This window comes from Moschus berezovskii, chromosome 20 (genome assembly GCF_049115385.1).
Source record: "Moschus berezovskii isolate FMDL1 chromosome 20, NW_MosBer_1.0, whole genome shotgun sequence".
Taxonomy (NCBI): Eukaryota; Metazoa; Chordata; class Mammalia; order Artiodactyla; family Moschidae; genus Moschus; species Moschus berezovskii.
In genome coordinates, this window is record NC_142479.1 from 29,685,510 (window position 1) to 29,708,765 (window position 23,256).

Sequence of the window (23,256 nt, forward strand, 5' to 3'; positions counted from 1 at the left end):
AGATCTCACATGCCAGGGGCAACTGAGTCTGTGCCCCACGACTCCTGAAGTCCACATGCCGTGGAGCGTATGCTCCACAACAAGAGAAGCCACCACACTGCAACTGGAGAGTAGCCCCTGCTCGCCACAACTAGAGATGCCCATACGCAGCAGTGAAGACCCTGCACAGCCAAAAATAAAACAGAGAAAAACACCAACATCCAGGGGCCCACAAGCAGACTAGCTGATCAGAGCCTCTTGGAGCAAGGACTGACCACTGCTTTTCAGATGTGCCTCTGACGATTCATGTGCTCAATCACGTGTGGCTCTGTGGGACCCCCGAAATGCAGGCAAGAGGAGGCAGGGACACTTACATTCACCAAACCCAGAGATTCGATTTTAGCTGTCAAGCTGATGCTGGTCCACTTCAGACTGAACAAAGAGATGACTGACGTTAGCCCACTTCGGGTTGTTTCACCACTGCTCATAGAACCTCTCTTTGCCTTAAAAAGCCCATGGGTCCACTCCTTTGACAGTCGTTTAAAAGAAACCTGTAACTGTCTAATCAGGGCATGAACCATTTTTCAGACTTGCCCAGGCAGCAGTGACCTAAATATTACTCAGGGTGTCTGACTTCCAGCCCCAGAGGAACAGCGTATTTGGTTTGTTTTTATGCTGATGAAGTTGAGCCAGTAATTCAAGGTCCCCATCAGGGATGGCTGAATCACTGGATGCCGTGAGTTTGTTCTTTAGACTGAACGCCGTGATGTCGAGTTATTATTACTCACTTTTCAGTAAAATCACTTATGTACTCGTCTAATTTCTGCCAGTTTCTAATTGATAGGTGCTAAAACGAGCAGAATCTGGAGGGCTGGGTGGGAGGGGCCCCGCCCATTTATACCAGCCAGGTAGAAAGAGTAGATCTCTGGAAAATGTGACTAACCCATTACAAGCCAGCAGGCGTAGCAGCAGATTGCTCCACTGTCTGTCCCAGGTAACTCAGCAGGCAGTAAATAAGGCCTGTGTTAGAAGCCATGAAAGCTGTCAACACACAACAGCAAGGAAATCTGCCTAAACTGCCCACCAGTGTATCCGAGGCAATTGACTTTCCACGAGTAGTGTGTCTGCCCCCAAGGTCAAGGCAAATTTGGCAAGAAGGCGCATGGGGACACTGCGCCTTGAAATCTCTGGGGAAACCAGGACGGGCAGGGTTAGTCTCGGGCACTTCAGTCAAGTTAGTGATGGGGGAGAGAAATTCTTCAGGGTAGCAAGGAATAAAAGCACAAATGTGGTCGGAGCAAACCCACACTGGCTTTCCCAGCCAGCAAGCTCCAATCTGGATCCAAACAACCCATTTCTGGGAACTTAAAAACCAAGAGAGCAGTTGAATGGTCTCAAGACCCAAATAGGGCTTTTGATGTGTCTCCCAGCAGCGGCAACACAGCGAATGGTTTCTGTGATGTGGGATGCCCAGGCGAGCAGGCCTGGACCACCACCACTGGCTCCTCTCTCATCATAGAGCCAAAAATAGATGCCACATCCCAGGGATGGGGAAGTCGGGCTGCATGGGACGTTTCATCTGTTGGAATATTGTTCTGCACCGCCCGACAAAATTACCGAGTTCTCAGTTCTGTAGCAGTGGCATTGAGTAAGAGTCTGAAAATTGATGCATTATGTTCCAGCTTAAAATAGCGCATGCAGAAGAGGAAAAGCAGGGCTGTTACGATGTGTGCAGAACATCCTGATGGAAGGACCTGGGTTACCTCTGTTATTACCAGCATGAAAGGGTCTGTGGGACACAGGGCGGGTCTTCCATCCAAAGCATTCAAGTGGTAAAGGCTTCGGGACCACAGCGAGTCTGGGTACATTCTTTTTTTTAAGCTGGCATAACTGAGCGCAAACCCTTCTGTTCTCAAACAGGTGGTAGAAAGAGGGCAGTTTGTTTCTTTTCATCTCACTGTTCTGGGTGGGTTCATGAGCTAGTGGTTTCTGTTCTAACCCTGTTGAACTCCCCTTAGAACAGAATCCCCAGCTATGTGCCAGCTAATCAGATATTCTGCACTGTGGATTACGGTTGCCTGGATGGGCTGCAAGGCTTAGTGAGAGTGGGGTGGAAAATGCATAAGAGGAACTGTGTCATCCGCCCCCGAGAAGAAAGTATCTTTTGTCAGCTGAGGTGGGATTTTAAAATACTCAAGAACAAGTGAAAAAGGCCTTTTGGAATTGATAAGCTTTTTCACCAATACAGCCCTAGGTAGGAGGTAGCATAGTTGATTCTTAAAGGGCCATCTGTGGCCCAGTGAAGAGGCCTTGAGGCCCAAGGACAAGGGTGCCTCCAGCCCCTGTATCAATTGTTTAAACAACATTCTAAACATCAGAACCTCCATCATTAGAGCTCTTGACTCGGGGACTTCCCTGGTGGTTCAGTGGCTAAGACTCCGCAGTCCCAATGCAGGGAGCCTGGGTTTGATCCCTAATCAGGGAACTAGATCCCACATGCTGCAACTGAAGATCCTGTCTGCAACCAAGACCTCGTGCAGCCCAAAAATAAAAATAAATATTTTTTTACAAATGGGACATTGCTGGTGGCCCAGTGGTTAAGAATCCACCTTTGGGTTCAGTCCCTGGTCAGAGAAGTAAGATCCCACATGCCGCAGGGTGACTAAGTCCACACACAACAATGAAAGGTCCCGCACGCCGCACCTAGGACCTGATGCAGCCAAATCAATAACAAATGATTTAAAAAACACTTGACTCCATAACAGATGTTCAAAGGGCACTTACTCTGAGCCGGGCATCACCCTAGCCCCTGTGTCAGTGTATGTTTTCTCCTTTAATTCTCACCAAATCCTTTAGAAAAAAGCATTCCCACTGTTAATTATCCCAGTTCAGGAAGCCAAGCTTCAAAGGATATGTGGTCGCCCAGAGCCATATAGCTGGATTCATACCCTAGACTGGCAGATTCCAAAGGCCTATTGTATCCTGTCTTGATGAAGCAACATTACTAGAAATACACGGAAGCTGGAAGTACCTGTCTCTTCCCTGCTGCTGTTGCCAGCTGGAATGTCTGACTCCTGGGGTGTTATAGCCCAAATTCCAAAGGACTGGTTAGTAGCCACGAGAAATTACTTTTTCCAGGCTCGGCAAGTAGTCTGATGTGCAAACCGCCCCTACATAAGGACTTGAACGTAACTGTCCAGTTAACCATAATGTGCCGATTGTCACTGGACAGTGACCAGTTTCCAGCTTCCTATAGTCACCACAGTTCTAAAGAATGTGACCTTTCATTTGCAAAGCAAGAATTAGGCGTTTCTTTTCCTCCCCCTATTCCACCTTTATAATTTGCGTCATTGCTCCTAGGAATGCTGCTTTTGAGGTTTGGGCACTTTCAGATAAAAATTCCTGAAAAGAGTGGTGGGATAAGTATCAAAAAGAAGACCACTGGATAAAAAGTAGGATTTGCCTGGTGATCCAGTGGCTAAAACTCTGTGCTCCCAGTGCAGGGGGGCCCAACCCCTGGTCAGGGAACTAGATCCCACAGGCCACAACTAAGAGTTCACGTGCTGCGACTAAGACCCCACACAGCACAGCCAAATAAATAGACGCATTGTTTAAGTTAGACATGCTGGAGAGTGTCAGGTGGGTGAGAATAACAGGCCGCCACACGTACTGTTTCAACACCAAATCGTTAAAACTTGAGGCTTGTTTACTTAATATAGCACAGCACCAGGATAATATTGTAAATATCTGTTTTATAATCGAATTTGCTTACAGAATAGGTCTGGGAAAACAGTTTTGATATATGATCTGTCTCATGATCACACGTTCCTTTAAGGGAGAGAGAGCAGAAACGCATATGTTCCCGAGTAAGTCTTCATCACATGCAGCGAAACCCTTAGGATTATTTTCCAGAGGAAGCGAAACTCAACATTGTCCAAAATCAAACTCACCCTGTGTCTCCTTCTCCATCACCCACACTGACACCTCGGAACGCAGAAGACGCTCCCTGTTACCATCTAGGTCTGGTCGGTCACCAAATTCTTGCTCTGAAGCATCTCGCACTTGCCCTGTTTCTGCCTTCTTAACCACCACAGGCCTTTCTTCCTTGATTTACAGTTTCCTACCTGATCTGCCTGCTTTACAATGCCCCCATCAAAGGATTAATCTCCAAAATATACAAACAGCTCATGCAGCTCAATGTAAAAAAAAAAAACCCAATCAAAAAGTGGGCAGAAGACCTAAATAGACATGTTTCCAAAGAAGACATACAAATGGCCAACAAATACACACAAGATGCTCAACATCACTTATCGTTAGAGAAATACAAATCAAAACTGCAATGAGGTACCACCTTATACCAGTCAGAGTGGCTATCATCAGAAAACCTGGAAACAGTAAATACATGTTGGAAAGGGTGTGGAGAAAAGGGAAACCTCTTGCACTGTTGGTGGGAATGTAAATTGATACAGCCACTGTGGAGGGCAGCATGGAAACCAAAAACAGAGCTACCATATGACCCAGCAACCCCACCCCTGGACATACACCCTGAAAAAACCATAATTCAGACAGACATGTACCCTACTGCTCATTGCAGCACTATGTACAATAGCCCGGATATGGCAGCAGCCTAAATATACATCAACAGATGAATGGATACAGAAGATGAGGTATATATGTATACACAATGGAATACTACTCAGCCATAAAAAGGAACAAAACTGGGTCATTTACAGTGACGTGGATGGACCCAGACTCTGTCATACAGAGTGAAATCAGAAAGAGAAAAATATTGTCTATTAATGCATATATATGGAATCTAGAAAAACGGTACAGAATCTATTGGCAAGGCAGGAACAGAGATGCGGACATTGAGTGCGGACATCTGGACATGAGGGGGCAGTGGAGGGTGGGACAAATTGAGAGATTAGCGCTGACATGTGTACACTCAGATTCTTTACCATCTGAGCCACCAGGGAAGCCCAGATATACACTACCTGATGTGTAAAATAGCTAAGTGGCTAAGTCCCGTTCTGTTAGTGGAAAGCTGCTGTATAGCACAGGGAACTCTGGTGCTCTGTGATGACCTTTAGGGTGGCATGGGGGAGCGGGGAGCGAGGCCCAAGAGGGAGGGGATATGTGTATACACAGAGCTGATTTGCTTCGTTGCACAGCAGAAACCAGCACAACATTGTAAAGCAGTTGTACTCCAATAATAAATTTTAAAAAAATTTGGTGCACTCAGCTATGTAGAAGTTTAAAAGGAGGATAAATATAAAAATGTTTAAAAATTTTTTAAAAATGCCCCCTTTAGTCTCTCCTCGACATCACTTGTTTCCTATCAATTTCATGTTTTCATTCTTTTATTAAATTTATCTACCTTATGCCAAACACTCTTAGACATGGCAATATGGAAGAGGGCCCTTTCCCATGGAGTTAACCTTTGGGAAGAGGGTGGGAGCCACAGGAAGACAGTAAACATCCAAGAATCGAATAGGTCGATTTCAGATAGTAGTAAGGGCACTGACAAAGTAGTCCCTCTCTTCTCCACTCAAGAATCCTTAAGGACGTGGCCATTGCCTCCAAAATTAAGCCTAACCGCCTGCCTGTTACCTACCCCAGCCTCTCTCGCACCACAGTCAGCACACACAGCTGCGTGCTAAACTACAGCCCCACCCTTGCATTCCCCGTGTATTCTGTCAATTTCATTTTTAGGCTGCAAGGCATCTCTTTCGTCCTCCTCCTACTGCAGGGGGCAGCTAGTCGCCTCCTGTCTTTGGGTCTTGGAGATCTGGGCTTGGGAGGCCCAAGTAGGCTGCAGAGAGAGGGGGCAGTTAGAGCTGGAGGGATGTGGTCGGAGGGAGGAGACACGCCAGCCAGACTGGGCGAGGCTGCTGGACTGAGGAGTGGCCGAGGACTGCTGGACCTGTTTCCCGGGGACTCAGCGCCCCGCCCCGAGGCTCTGCCTTGTTCCACACAGATGGGAGCAGAGTGCGGGAGAGAAATCAGGTCACGTTCTGGACCAGGGTGCCGAGAGCCCAGTTTATTTCCACGATGCACCTGCATAGCAAAGCTAGGACCCCCACAGCCCTAGGGGTAGCACCCAGGCCGAGAGCAGGCAGGGATTTTTCACTGCCCCCATTCTGTGCTCCCCGAGCGCACCCTGCAGACCCCTAACAGTGCCATCGTTCATCCTGTATATAGCAGCCATCTGTGGACAAGTCAGCCTCCCTCCCCGGACTCTGAGCTTCTTGAGCATGGAGGCTGTTTTATTATTTATCTTGCATCCCAGAGCCTTAGACTCAGATATTGGATGTAGGGCATGTTTCGAGATAATGCTGAGGAATCCCTGAGCCCAAGGGAGATCATTCATCTTATATTTGCCTACTTTGAAGACTCTCTTTTTAGAATTTATGTCATGTGTGTGTGTGTGTGTAGCCACAAACCACCCAAGATGTCCAGTTTTCAGACGAACAGACAGGGGTCCTGCAAGCTCCCCTGTGCAGTAAGCCACAGCCCCACACAAACAGAAGCTCAGATGCCTCTTGATGATGGTGAACCAAATAGGCAGATATAGAATGATGTTCTCACAACCCACTAAAAATCTTCCGGACTTCCCTGGTGACCCTGTGGGGTAAAGAATCCATGTTCCAATGCAGGACACATGGATTCGATCCCTGATGCGGGAAGATCCCCCATCCCTCGAAACAACTCAGCCTCTGCACCCCAATTGCTGAGCCTGTGCTCTAGAGCCTGGGAGCCACAGCTGTTGAGCCCACGGGCTGCAACTGCTGCAGCCTGCGTGCCCTAGAGCCCATGCTCCACAGCAAGAGAAGCCACTGCAATGAGAAGCCCACACACTGCAACTACAGTATCCCCTGCTCACCACAACTAGAGAAAAACCCACGCAGCAGCAAAGACCCAGCAGCACAGCCATAAATAAATAAAATGGTTTTTTTTTAAATCATCTTTTCAAAGATGTAGCTCCTGGTTCGTGTTCAATCCAGTCTGATTTAGCACCTTCATTAATGATGTGAAGAGAAAAAACAGCAGTGTTCACAGACAGCGCTAACTTTGGAGGTGCTGTTAACAGAAGTGTCAGGATAGGCAAAGCACAAATGAAAGCAGAAAACAGCAAAGTTGAAAAAAAAAATGCTTAACACAGCAAAGGGGGAAAAAATCAGATACTTTTTGATAAAACCCCAAAGACTTTAGAGCAAATCACTGAGATGAGAAGGTGAAGGGAGGCCAAGAGAAAGAAGAGGGAAGAGGTGGGAAGAGAGAGAAGGGCAGGGAAGGTGGGATGGACACAGAGGAGCTACGCTCAGGCCCCAGAGCCAGCGCCCTCTTGTTGGAGGTGAGGGGTTGACTCCAGCCCCTGGCCCGTGACGCTGCTCTGTCCACAGCTGCTGTCCCATTTGTTTTGTGGTAGGGGTTTGGCTTGGTGTTATTTTCTTGCTTCTGTTTTCTGTTCTTCTCTCATGTCTGAGGGAGCGGTGAGTATGGTTTTGTCCTTTTAGTTCAGTTTTGAAAGGTTTCATTATCCCCGGCAGAAAGCATCAATTTGGACATTTGGGGAGGGACAGAGAAATGCGGCCTGTTAAGAGTCCAGATTCCAAGAATATAAAGCAAAGCGGAGCATCCTCACCGCCTGGGTCCCTGATGTTGGGGGAAGGGAAGCAAACGCAGTTGCTGGCCATCTCAAGATGTAGCCCATCCAGGCCACATCCAGCAGTGCCTCGGTCCGCCCTGCCAGGGAAGGGCCTCCAGCACACAAAGAATAGGAACCTTCTGGTTGACAAAACTAGAAACCAGGAGCCTCGAGAGAGCAACAGTCCTCCTCGGGGACTCCAGCTGGAAAATCAAGACAGCAGGGTACACCAGGCAACAGTTTCTAAAAGTGCACGAATTCTCCAGGCACCAGGAGGGCACCCATTCTTTGATGGCCTGCAGTCAACTGAGCCTGAAAACATCAGTGGAAAGTGTCCAGGAATGGGACTTCCCTGGTGGTTCAGGGGCTAGGACTCTATGTACTCCCAGTGCCGGAGGCCTGGGTTCGATTTCTGGTCAGGGAACTAGATCCTACATTGCCACAGCTAAGAGTTTGCACACGGCAATGAATATCGAAGATCCTACATGCTGCATCTAAGGCCAGGCACAGCCAGATGCATGGACAGACAGATGCATGTCCAGATGCATGGACAGACAGACAGATGGGTGTCCAGATGCATAGACAGGCAGATGCATGTCCAGGAAGCAGGGGACAGGTGGTGACAGTGGGAGTCCTGGCTGGCTGTGGGTCAGGATGCCCAAACCTTAGCACCAGATTCCATATGTTAAAGAATTGTGTGCAGCAGAAGTAATGCTCCCATACAACAACTGGACCAATACCTCAGCGTGCAGACTAAGTGGAATAGGGCTGCAGTCACTCAAGAGACAGCCACAGCCTTCCAGGTGCTTGGAGCTCCTTGCCCTTGCTAAGCTTCTGTGCCCTCATCTGTGGCATGGGCGTAATGACAGTGCCTTGTAAGGTGTTGGTCAGGATTAAACGAGCTGAAGCAGGTAAAATGTTGAAGACAGTGCCTAGTGCATGGGAAGTTCTCTGTAAGTGGATGGTTTTGATTGTCAAGCTCTCCCTTCCCCCTAAAGCCCTCTTAAAGCTACACAAGAGATGCTGCTAATTGTACCAGCCATAGCCAACCAACAGCTAAGGGACGCTGGGAAGTATCTGCTCATATTACTCAGGGGATTACTGCGAAATGTGCATGGAGGGCTTCCCTGGTGGTCCAGTGGTTAAGAATCCTCCTGCTGGTACAAAAGGGGACACCAGTTCCATCCCTGTTCTGCAAAGACCCCACAGGCCACGTGGCATCTGAGCCCGTGCACCACAACTCCCTGCGTGCCCTAGAGCCCGTGCTCAACAGGAGAAGCCACCGCAGTGACAGCCCTGTGCACCGCACCTGGCCCTCGCTCGCCACAAACAGAGAAAGCCCATGCCCAGGAATGAAGACACAGCACAGCCAAAAGTTAATGTTTAAAAAAGAAATGTGCATGGAACCAGTGTCTGCTCATCTCCATTCAACCTCTGAAAAAGAAAAAAAAAAAAAGATGACAACATGTTCATTGATGTAATTCCTGGAACTTCTCCAACCTTGCATGTATGTTTCCAAAATCCATCAGTCCAAATGTCTGTCAACCCACAAACATTTTTGTCTCCCTGAGAACGTCATCAGCAATGGTGAGGGAACACCCAGGATGTGAGAGTTTGGATTTACAAAGCAAAGTAATGATTCACTTTGCAGAAGGGTTCTCTGGCTCTCAAAAAGCATCTCGGGACTGGTGAGCACCCCTGGGGCCTCTTCATAAGCCTTAATCACACTCCACACCTCCACACCGCCTTGCCCGGAGCACAGTGCCAGGAGGGCAGGTGTGGCCCCAGATCCCAGCTCACCCGTGGCTCCAACTCACTTCTCATCAACCCCACTTTGAAGAGGCTTGACGTTGCCCTTGGGTCTTCTGATTAGCATCTGACATTGAAATGAGTCTTTCTTAATGATGTCTCTTAAAAATTCATTCTTTCTGTAGACAGTTATGGAACTCCTATTCTGTATCAGGTAGCTGCCCTTAGGATCTCTTGATCGGGGGATGAAAACTGCCCAGAAGCACTTAGAAAGTAGGGAGTTGAGCTAATGATTGTATTCTAGCGACTGTTTTAGTAGTGGTATGCACAGAGGTGAAGGCTTGGGCTCTGGCCCAGATGCCCAGGTTCAGATCTGGCTCTGCTTCCTGATCATGGCAGGTAGTTAGATTCTTGGGGCCTCTTGTCCTCTTCTGATGATGGGACCAGCCAAAGAGCATACAGTACTTACTATTGTTATTATAGTCTCTTTCTATTTGATTTCTATTTGTATTGTATTATCGTCAGATAAGATAGTCTAATACTAATTCTTAAGTATTTATTGAATTTCTTTTTAGAGTATGGTACCTATTCCAAGTATACTTTAAAATCATGTGTAATACTACTATATGACCCGGCAATCCCCCTACTGGGCATATACCCTGAGAAAACCATAATTCAAAAAGACACACATGCAGGACTTCCCTGGTGGCCCAGTGGCTAAGAGTCTGAACTCTCAATGCAGGGGGCCTGGGTTTGATCCCAAATGCCAAAACTAAGATCCAGCACAGTCAAATAAATACATAATTTTTTTAAAAAGACACTTGTACCACAATGTTCACAGCAGCACTATTTACAATAGCCAGGACATGGAAGCAACCTAAATATCCATCAACAGATGAATGGATAAAGAAGATGTTGTACATACATACGGTGGAGTATTACTCAACCATAAAAAGGAACGAAATTGGGTCATTTGTAGAGACGTGGATGGACCCAGAGTCTGTCATATAGAGTGAAGTCAGTCAGAAAGAAAAATATGTTAACAAACATATGGGGCATCTAGAAAAATGGCACCAATGAACCTATCTGCTGGGCAGGAATAGAGATGCAAATGTAGGGAACGTACCTGTGGACACAGTGGGGAGAGGGAGGATGGGATGAACTGATAGATTAGCACTAACACGTCTACACGACTACTTTGTGTGAAACAGACGGCCAGTGACAAGCTGCCGCCTAGCACAGGGAGCTCAGCTTGGTGCTCTGTGATGGCCTAGAGGGGATGGATGAGGGGTGTTTGGGGGGTCCGGGAGGGAGGGGATATGTGTATACATACAGCTGACTCACTTTGTGGTACAGCAGAAACTAACACAAGATTGCAAAGCAGTTATACTCCAATTTCAAGAAATGTGCATTCTCTAATTGTTGAATAGAGTTGAGCACACAAAGCTTCTTTATTTGGTTCAAATCTGTGTTATTAATTGGGTTCAAGTCTACGTTCCTTTAACACTGTCTGCAGATCTGTATGCTTTGGGGGATTAACATCAATGATTAACATCATTGACTGCGGACATGTCATTATATCTTTGCACATCTCACGCCATCTCACACAAATGTATTTGCTTTCTTCTGGAGAGTATCTTCCTAGTGAACAACTCCTTGAAAAAGAGAGAGTTATCTCACCAGTTCTCTCCCCAGCAGCGCTGTCTGCCAGCTTTCTTGTGATTGACATTTGCCCTGTGTATCTTGTTTCTTCCCTTAACTTGTCTTTGTCATTAGGCTCGAGATGGGTCTCTTGCAAATAGACCACATTTCTCAATTCAGTCTGAGAACTCCCTTTTAACACGTTGTTGACCAGGGCGGGGTGGGGTGGGGGAGGTTCTTGCAGAAATTAATTGGTGTGACCAGCAATTTGTTATGTAAGTGAATATTGAAACACTGCAGTCAGTAAGGTTCGGGTAACAAAAGACATGCTTCCCTGGTGGTTCAGCGATAAAGAACCCACCTGCCAATGCCGGAGATTCGGGTCCAATCCCTGGATCGGGAAGATCCCCTGGAGAAGGAAATGGCAACCCACTTCAGTATGCTTGCCTGGGAAATCCCAGGGACAGAGGAGCCTGGCAGGCTACTGTCCACGGGGTCAAAAAAGAGTCAGACACGACTTAGCAACTAAACAACAAAAGACATATTAATATGTCTCTGAGGTTAACGGGTTCACATCCGTGTCGGCTTCTGTGTTCTCGTCCCCGTGTTCCTGCTTTGCTCCTTTGCTCGCCTTTCCTTCCTTCCATTAAGTGAAGCAGACTTTCTTTTCCCCCTTCCTTCTGCTTCTTTGAAACGTGCACGTTGCAGTCTTACCTTCTCATTTACCATCGGTCGCCTTTACTTTTGTGCTTGTCTGTGGAGCCTGACGTTCATCCTTGCCCTCCTCCCGGATGAGACAGGGACCCTGCAACAGTTTCCTAGGACCACACCCCATTTCTCACGTTGCTTTTCTCCAGGATGTTGCTCCGTGTTGGTTTGAAACGCTCAGTCATCTCCATCAGTGCTGTGTTTACCGCTTACTGAGACTGACCTGCGTGTTTGCCGCTGGGTCTGCTCCCAGCACATCGCCCGCACCACTCTTTTCCTGTGGATTCAGTGTCTTTCCTGACGAACGACAGGGCCCTTCTTTACCCGAGAGCTGAACTTGTCCGACTCCCCAGGGCTCACCCTTGTGGTCTGAGAAAGCCTTTCTGTTGGCTTTTGTTCAGGGGATCGGTCGGGGATAGAATTCCAGGTTGACAGATATTTTCCATAAACCCTTTGATGAGTCTGTCTTTTCATTTTTCCCTCCTAGTCGAAGAGCAGGCCTATGATTCCTTTGCAAGCAGTGTCTCTTTTCGCCCTGGGTGTTCAGCTTTGCTCTGCCTTTGGGAACCTGCAGTAGATCTGTTTTTCAGGAGGTCGAGAGAAGAAAGCTTGAGGGTTGTGTTTGTTTTTTTTTTTTACTGGAAAACCCTTTTTGTGTGTATCTTCTCACACCATGGATCAGTGCCTCTCTGCCACGCTGGGAGGCAGGCTCCTGGTGACTGGCAGCCTCACGCTGACCTCAGCCCTGGTGCCTGCATGTCGTTGGCTTGGCATCCACTGACATCCCGTCCCGTCCTTCGTCCTGACCCTGAAGGGTCACTCTTCCTCACCTGCAACCTCTACTTGGATTTTAAATACTCTTCCTGGGAAATCGTGTTCACGTTGGAGACATTTGTACACAATGGGCAGAGCTTGTCGGCTCCAATCACACTGTTGGAAGCAACGCCTTTTCCTGCTCAGGGCTTCGAGAGAACAGAGGGCACCCAGCTCAGTCTGGGGGTGGGGAGTGGGAGGCAGGCAGTTCTAGAAAGCACTAGGGAATGACTGAAGAGGTTTTTGCAGGAGAATGACAGCATCTTTTTGTGCCTTTAAATATCTCTCTGGTGACAACGAGGAGGACACATTTGAAGCAGAGTGCAGGGCAAACCGAAGACAGAAGGCTGGGTTAGGCGACTTTCACAAATAGGAAAAGGGGGCTGGGGTTCTGGGCAGTAAGGGTGGCAGCGGAGAGAGACCAAGAAAGTGAAATAAGAGAACTCGGTAATGACATGGTTGGAGGAGGGACCCAGGTTGAGCCGGGCTTCCTGGCCCCTGTGATGGATGGATGATGACACGTCTCCCTGGGGCAGGCTCGACAGCAGGACGGAAGCAGTTTGGGGAAGGGGCCAAGAGGATGAGCTCAGTGTTGGACCCAGACAGGCTCAGCTGTCTGCGGCACATCCAGGGGACTTGTCTAGTCGGTGGCTGCACCTATGCGCTTGGGCCTCTGGCTGAGACGGGGCGCTGATTGGGTAATTGTCATTGAAACCACAGTTATGGGTGACATCCCGGAGGAAAGGAGGGAGGTGTGTGTGCTCAGTCACTCGGTCGTGGCTAACTCTCTGCAACCCTGTTGAATGTAGCCTGCCAGGCTTCTCTGCCCACGGGACTTTCCAGGCAAGAATACTGGAGTGGGTTGCCATTTCCTTCTCCAGGGGATCTTCCCGACCCAGGGATCAAACCTGGGTGTCCTGCATTGGCAGGCAGGTTCTTTACCACTGAGCCACCAGGGAAGCAGGGCACTGGGGGAGAATGTATAGAATGAGAAGGACCAAAGATGAACTAGGGAGCGAGGAGATGGAAACAGGCTCCTGCACGATTCCTGCCGCTTCTCAAGGCGTCTGTCTGACGTCACCCTCTCTGGCATCCCAGCCAGCCACCCACGCTCAGGTGGCCCCTGTGCGAATCTTGGGCCATTCGCGCTTGCCTATCTTCCTGTCAAGAACGGGCGCCTTAACACGGACCTACCGTATAGCCCAGGGAGCTCTGCTCAGGGTTACGTGGCCGCCTGATTGGGAGGGGAGTTTGGGGGAGAACGGAAATGTATACGTATGACCGAGCTCCTTTGCTGTCCACCTGAAATTATCACAACAGTGTTAACTGGCTGTCCTGGCAGGCTACAGTCCAAAGGGTCGCAAAGAGTCAGATGGGACTGAGTGACCACGCACACACACATACAAGAGAAAAATTTTTTTTAAAAAGAAAAAGAATGGGTGCCTTGAAGTCAGGGCCTGCACCTTACCCTCTTTACATTCACTTTCTCTGGACGGAGCCCAGCCCGTCATGGGTGCTTGGTAAATCTCCACCAGGAGGAGGAGAGTGGGTGGGAGAGACAGATGATGGGGCTGAGAGAGGAGAGCCCTGGGGGAGGGTGTCCCTGCCTGGAGGGGAGGCGTCAGGGCCCAGGGGTTCTGCCCACCAGACCAGGAGATAATCATTAGGTGGCGTGGTGGAGGCAAATGCAGGCTCATGGGGTCCTCAGGACATGCTGCCTGCCCAGAACCACTAGTGACTTAGTCCCAATGGTGTCACGGGACTTCCCGGGGGTCCAGTGGTTAAGAATCGGCCTTGCAGTTCGGGGGACGCAGGTTCCATCCCTCGTCAGGAAAATAAGATCCTGCAAGCCTCGGAGTAACTACAGAGTCCACGTGCTGCAGCTAAGAACTAATGCAGCCAAATAAGTTAAAAAAAAAAAGAAAACTTTTTAAAATGGTGTCGCCACCCCATCCCTCACCAGCCACAAAGCCAGAGAGGACCCAGCAGGCCAGGAGATATGACACCCCCACTCAAGACTGCATGGGCACTTGGATTCTCAGACTTGCTCGAGGACGGACCATGGTCAAAGTGTCCATTCGACCCTGACAAAAGCAGAAGTAGCATTTCCTACAACAGGATTTTGAAAGAGCTGCCCTCTGCGGTTTGACATGAGCAGAAGGACTCATGTCAAAAGACTTCCTTCTTGCAGGAAGCGAAACATGTAGGGAACAGCCGCAGACACGAGCGGGCCATTGTCCTCCCTGGGAGCTGGAGACCCTGCACTGTGTCCCGGAGGCATTCAGGTGGAGGGCGGCCTGTCCTGGTGAATCTAAGGTTTATTGTGAAACACAACTTGTCTCACCGCTGCGAAAAGCATCTATTTACGACCTGCCTGTGCTTGGTGCAAGGCAAACTTCCTCCCACCACATCTTGTGACCAAACACAGAGATCATTGCGTTAGCCCGGAAGTCTCTGGAACTGCTGGCCACTCCCCTAGAGGATCCATGCATCAGCCCATGGCACTTCACCTCACTCGCATCCCAGTTCCCTTTCAAGTGCATGAGTTAGAGCTCCAGCAGGGAGCAGGCAAGAACAGGGCGGGGCTTCCCTCGTGGTCCAGTGGATAAGAATCCACCTGCCAATGCAGGGGCTGTGGGTTTGATCCCTGGTCCAGGAAGATCTCACATGCTGAGGGACAACTAAGCCTTTGCACCACAACTACTGGGGCCCGTATACCTAGGGCCCGTGCTCTGCAACAGGAGCGGCCACCACGATGAGAAGCCCACACACCCCAGCTCGAGAGTAGCCCCCCGCTCACCGCAACGAAGACCTAGCACAGACAAATTTAAAAAAAGAGAGAAGGTGGCTCAAGTCCTGGGCTGCTGGGGGGCAGGGCAAGAGTCTTCTGCTGACCAGGGGTCTGGACAGCAGGGAAGTTCTGGGCTGGTTCGGCCCCTGGAGACACTGGCGCTACCACACTTAATGCAGGACTTTTCAATGCACGGCTGCAAGGGATGCCCGCAGATCCCGTCTTGTGTTGACCCATGGATTTCTCTGATGAGCACAGGACTGGAGGAAACGGAAGCAAAGTAACTTGATCAAGGCCATTTGTCTGCAGTGATGGCTTGGAACAGATGAAACGAGATGAAAGTCCCCGAATTCCACAGTTTGCTGAGCCATTAAATCCGGTAACAGAAGACGGGGAGGAAAGCCCCTCCCCCTCACAGCCAGCAGCCTCCGTCACAGCTGTCACCGGCAGCTATAAAATCTGCTCCTTTTTCTTTAAAAACTAAGGAGGGTGCGCTGGTTCCATGAAGATTTCCAGTGTGGTGAAGCTCCAGCAGAAGATGTCACTTGACACCTGCGGAGAATCCACTCCCTTGTCTGCCTTTTGGACCCTCCTGCGCTGGTCTGTCTTCAAGATAAGCACAAGAAACCCCTCGCTGGCCTTAAAACCATATTGGTTTGAACTTAAAATGCTGAGAAAAAAACACGGTTGGGGGGCAAGTTCTTAGATTTCCTTTAGATCAACCCACTTTAAAAAAAAATGTGGTAAAATATCCCTAACTTAAAATTTACCATTAGTCACAATTAGTACATTCAGTGTTGTACACCCATCACCACTGACTAGTTCCAGAATATTTTCATCAAAGGAAACACCTCAACTCCTCTGTTCTCTGTCTCTATGAATTTGCTTATTCTGGGCATTTCATATGAGTAGAATTATATAACACGTAGCTTCTTCTGTCTAGCTTAACAAGGTTCATCCATGTTGTAGCAGGCATCATTACTTCATTCTTTCTATGGCTAAATAATATTTCATTGGACCACATTTGTTTGTCCCTTCATCAGTTGATAGATGTTTGGGTTATTTCTACCTTTTAATTATTGAAGTATAACTAATTTACAATGTTGTGTTAGTTTCAAGTGCATAGCAAAGTGATTGTTATACATATATATATTATTTTTCAGATTATTTTCCATCATAGTTTATTATAAGATATTGAATATAGTTCCCTGTGCTATATAGGAGGTCCTTGTTGTTTACTTTATGTATGCTGCTGCTCTGTGAGACCCCATAGACAGCAGCCCACCAGGCTCTGCCATCCTGGGATTCTCCAGGCAGGAACACTGGAGTGGGTTGCCATTTCCTTCTCCAATGCAGGAAAGTGAAAAGAAAGTGAAGTTGCTCAATCACATCCGACTCTTCGCAACCCCATGGACTGCAGCCTACCAGGCTCCTCTGTCAATCCAGGCAAGAGTACTGGAGTGGGTTACCATTGCCTTCTCCAGCTTTATGTATAGTAGTGTGTATATCCAGTAAATTTCTAATTTATCTCTCTCCCTCCCCTCTGTCCCTTTGGGAACCATAAGTTTGTTTTCTATGTCTGTATGTCAATTTCTGTTTTGTAAATAGGATTTTAAACTTTGTACCAAGTTTTGAATTACATACATAAGTGCTATCATTTATTTGTCTTTCTCTGACTTATTTCACTTAATATGCATCCATATTGCTGCAAGTGGCATTATTTCGTTCTTTTTTATGGCTGAGTAACATTCCATTGTGTATATGTGCCATGTCTTATTTATCCATTCACCTGTCAATGGAAATTCAGTTTGCTTTTATGTGGTACATGTATGTTTTTGAATTATGGTGTTCTCCAGATATATGTCCAGGAGTGGGATGATGCTATAAAACTCCTAGAGGAAGACATAGGCAGAACACTTTGACCTAAATTGTAGCAGTATCTTTTAGGATCCGTCTCCTAGTGGAAATAAAAACAAAAATAAACAAATGGGACCTAATTAAACCTGAAAGCTTTTGCACACCAAAGGAAACCATAGACAAAAAGAAAGAGACAGCCTATAGAAAGGGAGAAAATATCTGCAAACAATGTGACTGAAAAGGGATTAATTTCAAAAATATACAGACAGCACATAGAGCTTAATATCAAAACAAGTAAACAACCCAATCAAAAATGGGCAGAAGACCTAAACAGACATTTCTTCAAAGAAGACATTACAGATGGCCAAAAGGCACATGAAAAGATGTTCAATGTTGCTAATTTTTAGAGAAATGCAAATCAAAACTATAATGAGGTATCACTTCACACCAGTCAGAATAGCCATCTTCCAAAAAATCTACAGATATTAAATGCTGGAGAGGGTGTGGAGAAAAAGAAACCCTCCTACACTCTTGGTGGGACTGTAAATTGGTATAGCCACTATTAAGGACAGTAGAGGTTCCTTTAAAAACTACAGTTACCCTGTGACCCTAAAATCCCACTCCTAGGCATATGTTAGGAGTTATACAGTACCTGGTGTTACATTTATGTCTTTAACTCATTTTGAGTTTATTTTTGTATAGAGTGTTATGTTCTAATTTCATTCTTTTACTGTCCAGTTTTTCTAGCACCACTTATTGAAGAGACTGTCTCTTCCCCATTATATTCTTAGCTCTTTTGTCGTAGATTAATTGACCATAAGTGTGTGGGTTTGTTTCTTGGCTTTCTCTCCTGTTTCCCTGATCTATATGCGTGTTTTTATGCCAGTACCATGTTGTTTTGATTACTGTAGCTTTGTAGTATAGTCTGAAGTCAAGAAGGGCAATACCAGCTCCATTCTTCTTTCTCAAGATTGTTTTGGTTTTTCAGGGGGTTTTGTGTTTCCATATGTATTTTCAAAAAAAATTTTTTTGAGTGCTCAGTTGCTCCATCGCGTCCAACTGTACAACCCCATGGACTGTAGCCCACCAGGTTCCTCTGTCCAATGGACTTTTCAGGCAAGAATACTAGAATGAGTTGCCATTCTCTCCTCCAAGGGATCTTCCCAACCCAGGGACTGAACCCACATCTCCTGCACTACAAGTGGATTCTTTACTGCTGAGCCACAGGGAAACCCAAATTTTAAAAATTCTTGTTTTAGTTCTGTGAAAAATGCCATTGGTAATTTGGTTAGGATTGCACCGAGTGTGTAGACTGCCTTGGGCAGTATGGTCATTCTTCTCTAATTGCTGTGACTAGGACTTTCCAAACCATGTTGAATAAGTGTCCAGAGTGGACACTCTTGTCTTGTTCCTGATCTTAGAGAATATGCTTTCAGCTTTTCAACACTGAGTATGATGTTAGTTGTGGGTTTGCCATATGAAAGTGAAAAGTGAAGTCTCTCAGTCGTGTCCGACTCTTTGCGACCCCATGGACTGTAGCCTACCAGGCTCCTCCATCCATGGGATTCTCCAGGCAAAAGTACTGGAGTGGGTTGCCGTTTCCTTCTCCAGGAGATCTTCCCAACCCAGGGATCGAACCTGGGTCTCCCACATTGGAGGCAGACGCTTTACCATCTGAGCCACTAGGGAAGCTCGGGTTTGCCATATATATGGCCCTTATTATTTTGAAGTGTGTTCTCTCTGTGCCCACTATCTGAAGAGGTTTTTTTTAATCATAAATGGATGAATTGTATCCAGAGTTTATTCTGCGTTACTGTAAACAATGCTGCTATAAACATTCCTGTACAAGTTTTTGTTGAACACCTGTTTTCACTTCTTTTGGGTATATATCCAGAAGTGGAATTGCTGGGTCGTGCGGTAATTCTGTTTTCTTCCTCTACAAGTCAGACTCAATCCACGTTACCTTACTTTGTTGTCTGTTGATGGCAGTATGGATGGCATCAACCAGGGGTTGCTTAGCTGCCTAGCTCTTCAGGCCAGAAAGCCGGATCTTCTTCCTGCCCTCAACACATGTAACTAACTACTCAACCCCCTCTCTTTTGCCCAAACCCCACAGCGGCCCTTCAGAGACAGGCAGGAACTCAGGGCATCTCCAGCCGCAAGCAGGGCTGCAGCACTGGGGCTTTGCTCGGTCCAGAGGGTCCAAGGACCCCTCACCAAGACCACAGGCACAGCAACCTGGCTCCCACAGGAATGAAGAGGTGCCCGAGTCACTGACCCCAGCGGGCTCTGCTATTTTTATGCCCAAGCCTGGTTAAAAATAGCCATCTAAGCCAGGGTTTTAGCTGCAGCGGAGGAGACATTAAGCAGCAGATACCTAATGCCCATGAGGAATAACAATGGGCCTCTTCCTGTGTCCATTTTCTGCTTCAACAACACATTGAACAAGAAAGCCGATAGGAAACAGCCATGTGGAAAGCCCCTAAGAACACGGCCACGGCTGCCCACTCAGTGCTCCCGCAAAGGCCAGCCTAGTGTTCTGGGCACTCAGAGGCTGAGCGCACCACTGCCCACGGGTGCTCTTCCTACGGAGTAAAGGGTCTGAGTGATGGTGTCACCCAAGCCTGGCGGTGCCTGGAAAGCACCTCCCTCTCCCCTGGGCCAGGCTGGGCAGACGTGCAGTTGTGCCAGCCTCGGCCTGGCCTCCCAACCAGGTGGACCCTTGGCATCTCCTGTCCAACACCAGGGGCAGCCGCCGCCCAGGGAGCCCAGCCTGACCACACCCAAGAGCGCCCCGGGGGAATTGAAGGCGGTCCCGGCACAGGGAGCCAGGCCAGCCCGTCCAGACCTCCCGGCTCTGAGAAAGCCAGTGAGGCACAGACGCAGGGTGAGACTGTGCCGGCCGCCTTCTCCCAGCTCCGACGTAAGCGGCATCTGAAGTGCACTTGTGTCTTATGGCGCTGGAGGATGGGCACTGCTGCTGCCTGGCAGGTGCAGAGCCTCCCCGCCCAGCACCCCGGCTAGGCCAGGAGGGCCACGTGGCCCCCGGGCCGGGGAACATGCACAAGCTGCCAGCCCTACGGGTAGAAGCGCCGCTCACCCTCCCTGCCACACTGCCAACCACAGAGCCGCCCCATGTGGGAGCAGCACCCCCCACCCCAGGGCTGTTGGCATCAGACTGGTTCTCACAGCCGGACCCACGACAGACAGGGCCGAGCCAGGACTCAGGGAAGGCATTTCTCTTGTTGGGGACCATGGGTGGGGAAGAGCCTCCATTTGCCCCTGGATGCAGCACCCCTTGGGCTCTCTCTTGCCATCAGAAGGAACTGATGATCACATCAGAGCCCCCTGCCGCGACATCCCCCAGCTGACATCTAATGCCCAGGCCCTGGTCCTTGGCCTCAGGCCCAAGGCGGGTGGCTGCGGCTCCACGCTCTGTCCGGCCCCACGTGTGGGTTCTCGGGAGCTGGGCCCTGGCTCACCTAGGACTTTGGTTTGGGCCTGTAGCCAAGCGCCATCTCTCCCATCCTCACCCTCTCTGTGCCCAGCCCGGGGGGCACCTGTGTGGCCCAGGAGACTCCCCCCAACCCCTGGCCACCTGCTAACTGCCTGTCTTCTTCTTGGTTCTTCCAGTGAGAAGCGCCACCTTCAAGTCAACGTCACCAACCCCGTCCAGTGCAGCCTGCATGGGAAGAAGTGCACGGTCTCCGTGGAGACACGGCTCAACCAGCCACAGCCTGATTTCACCAAGAATCGCTCGGGCTTCATCCTCAGCGTGCCTGGCAATTGAGGCGCAGGGAGACAGGGGCTGCCCACCCAGCCGCCACTAGACACCCGCTCACCAGGGTCCAGGCTGGGAGGGGGCCCGCTGCCTCCCCTGCAGCTCCTCCCCGAGGTCCAGCCCGGCTTCTGCCTTTGATCTCTGTCTTCCTCTGTCCTGACTATCCACGGCCCCCTCAACAAATCAAAGACCCTGTGTCCTGCCCAGCCTGCAGCAGCCCCTCCAAAACAGCTCCCCTCTGGTCAGTGAGGGCCACCCCCACGCCAGGTCAGATCGGCCTGCCTGGCCCTGTGACTGGCAACTGGCCCTGCCAGGGGAAGGGCTGGGGGAGCCTGGATGTCGTTTCCAACCAAAGCCAAGCCCCTGGAGTTGGGGGCAGCTGTGGGGAGGTAGCCCTAACCCTCTCTGGGCCCAGCTGCCCCTTCCTCCCCAAGATGATGGCAACCCCACTCAGGGAGCTTCTCAGAGCTCCCCGTGGACCCCCTCTCCCCAGCAGCCCGCCAAGACCACCAGGTGAGCAGGTTCACCTGGAGAGCTAGGCCCTCAGCCCAGGAGCCCCTAGCCAAAGGAACCACCTCGCCCAGCGGGCAGTCTGTCCCGCTTGGAGCCAGTATGGCTCGGGGAATGCTCTAGGAATCGTCTTCCTTAACCATGCAGCCCAGACCGTGGTTGTCTTACACTTATTTTTGCAGTTAGGAGCAGGGTTACTAACCAGATACCACGTCCACTGTGCCCACACTGGTGTCAGGAACACTAATAAAATGGAATAAAGGGGGAGCACTCAGGGGTCTGAAGTTTTCCCCCTCCAACGCCTCACACTCACATGGAGAACCAGCCCGGGGGCGGGAGGGTCGGGGCCCACAGGAACTTGGGGATAGGAAAGAGAGCAGGGGGTCCTGGCACTGCGGGCCAGGCCAGGATGCCCACCCAGGCCAGGAGAGCGGTCGCCCTGCCAGTTCCCTGCCCTGCAGAGTGCATGTGTGCTCCAGACACCCCGGAACCATGCCGCACTCCCCTGGGCAGCCCCAGGCCTCCCAGCCGGAACCTTCAAGAGAGTCAAGACTCAGGCACCCCATGTGGTTAAGGGGGCTCCGAGAGTGCGCCCACGCCCCAGGCGGAGCCAGGCTGGGTGTCTGAGGACATCCTGGCTTTTCTTCAGTTTCGCCCCTGGGGCTGCCCCCCGCCCCCGCCCTCCACACTCTCCACCCCCATCCCGTGCCCCTGCACGCCCCTCTCCCCTCCACGCTCCTCCCCCACCCCCTGCACGCCCCGCCCCCGCCACGCTCCTCCCCCCCAGCCCCGCCCCCAGGGCTCTGAGCACATACACACCCCATACCTTCCACAGCACAAGAGCCCCACTCTCATCCCCCAAGCCTGGTCAGCTGCCCGCACAGGGCCCCAATTCAACACCCACAGCTTTGCCAACTGCGTTGACGCTATCGGTCCTCCTTAACTGGAACATCGCCTTTCCTTTCCACTTACTGCCCCAAACTTGTTGCTTTACTAGATACATGCAAATGTTATGTTTTAGACACACCAAAACAGAACATGCCAAACGAGTGCCTTTCGGAGGCTGGAGAGGAGGGCGGTTCCGGGGTCCCACCTCCCGCCTTTGGGTGTGGCCGCTGGCCCTTGAGCTCAGCGCCTCCGGTGCAGCAGCACCATCCACAAGCACCTTTTCATGATGTCCGGCAAGAAGTCAGCGCGTGTGGCCACTGAGGGAAAGAATTTGGGGTGTGATCACGGCGCCGAAAGCAAAGCAGGGGGGACACAGTGATTGTATGCAATGAAGTGTTTTCTCGTGATTTAAATGTGGTTTTATGGTTTGGTGCGTATATTCCTATTTTCCATTAAATTAACTTTATTTCTAAAGCATATTTTGATTTATCATCAAGAGCAATAAAGCATTAAATCTTACTCTTAAAGGTATTCTGCTTATTGAGTTGCAAACTATCTAAAATGGTGAAATTTGGGCATGTAGAAAGTCAATTGCTATCCTGGAGGCTGAAAGGAGCATTAAGCACCAGTAAGGTAAAAATGGAGGATAGTTGGCCTGGGGCTTTTGATGAAAAATATTAAATAGTGAGAAGACAGCTGTGGGGAGAAGGAGCCAGGAGGGGGCCAGGTGGTGGTGGTAAATCCAAACACTTTCTTCCACTAGTTTGACGCCTGCGCACTGAAAGCGCATTGCTTTCACCTTTACTGAAATTGAAGCGTGCAAAGAATAAAGGCAAGGCATGGATGCCCAGGGCTGCAGCTCCGGGAGAGGCCTGAGTGCACCCTGGCTGG

General features: G+C 49.5%; 1 protein-coding gene across 1 annotated transcript in view; it reads left to right on the plus strand.

Moving 5' to 3' along the window:
- Positions 1-22,886, plus strand: part of MYO1D (myosin ID) — a 368,723-nt gene extending 345,837 nt beyond the window's left edge. Inside the window, exon 22 of the mRNA XM_055401217.2 lies at positions 20,820-22,886. Coding sequence (XP_055257192.1) covers positions 20,820-20,976 — 157 coding nt within the window. The 3' untranslated portion in view covers positions 20,977-22,886. The remainder of the gene's footprint in view (positions 1-20,819) is intronic.
- The last annotated feature ends 370 nt before the right edge of the window (positions 22,887-23,256 follow it).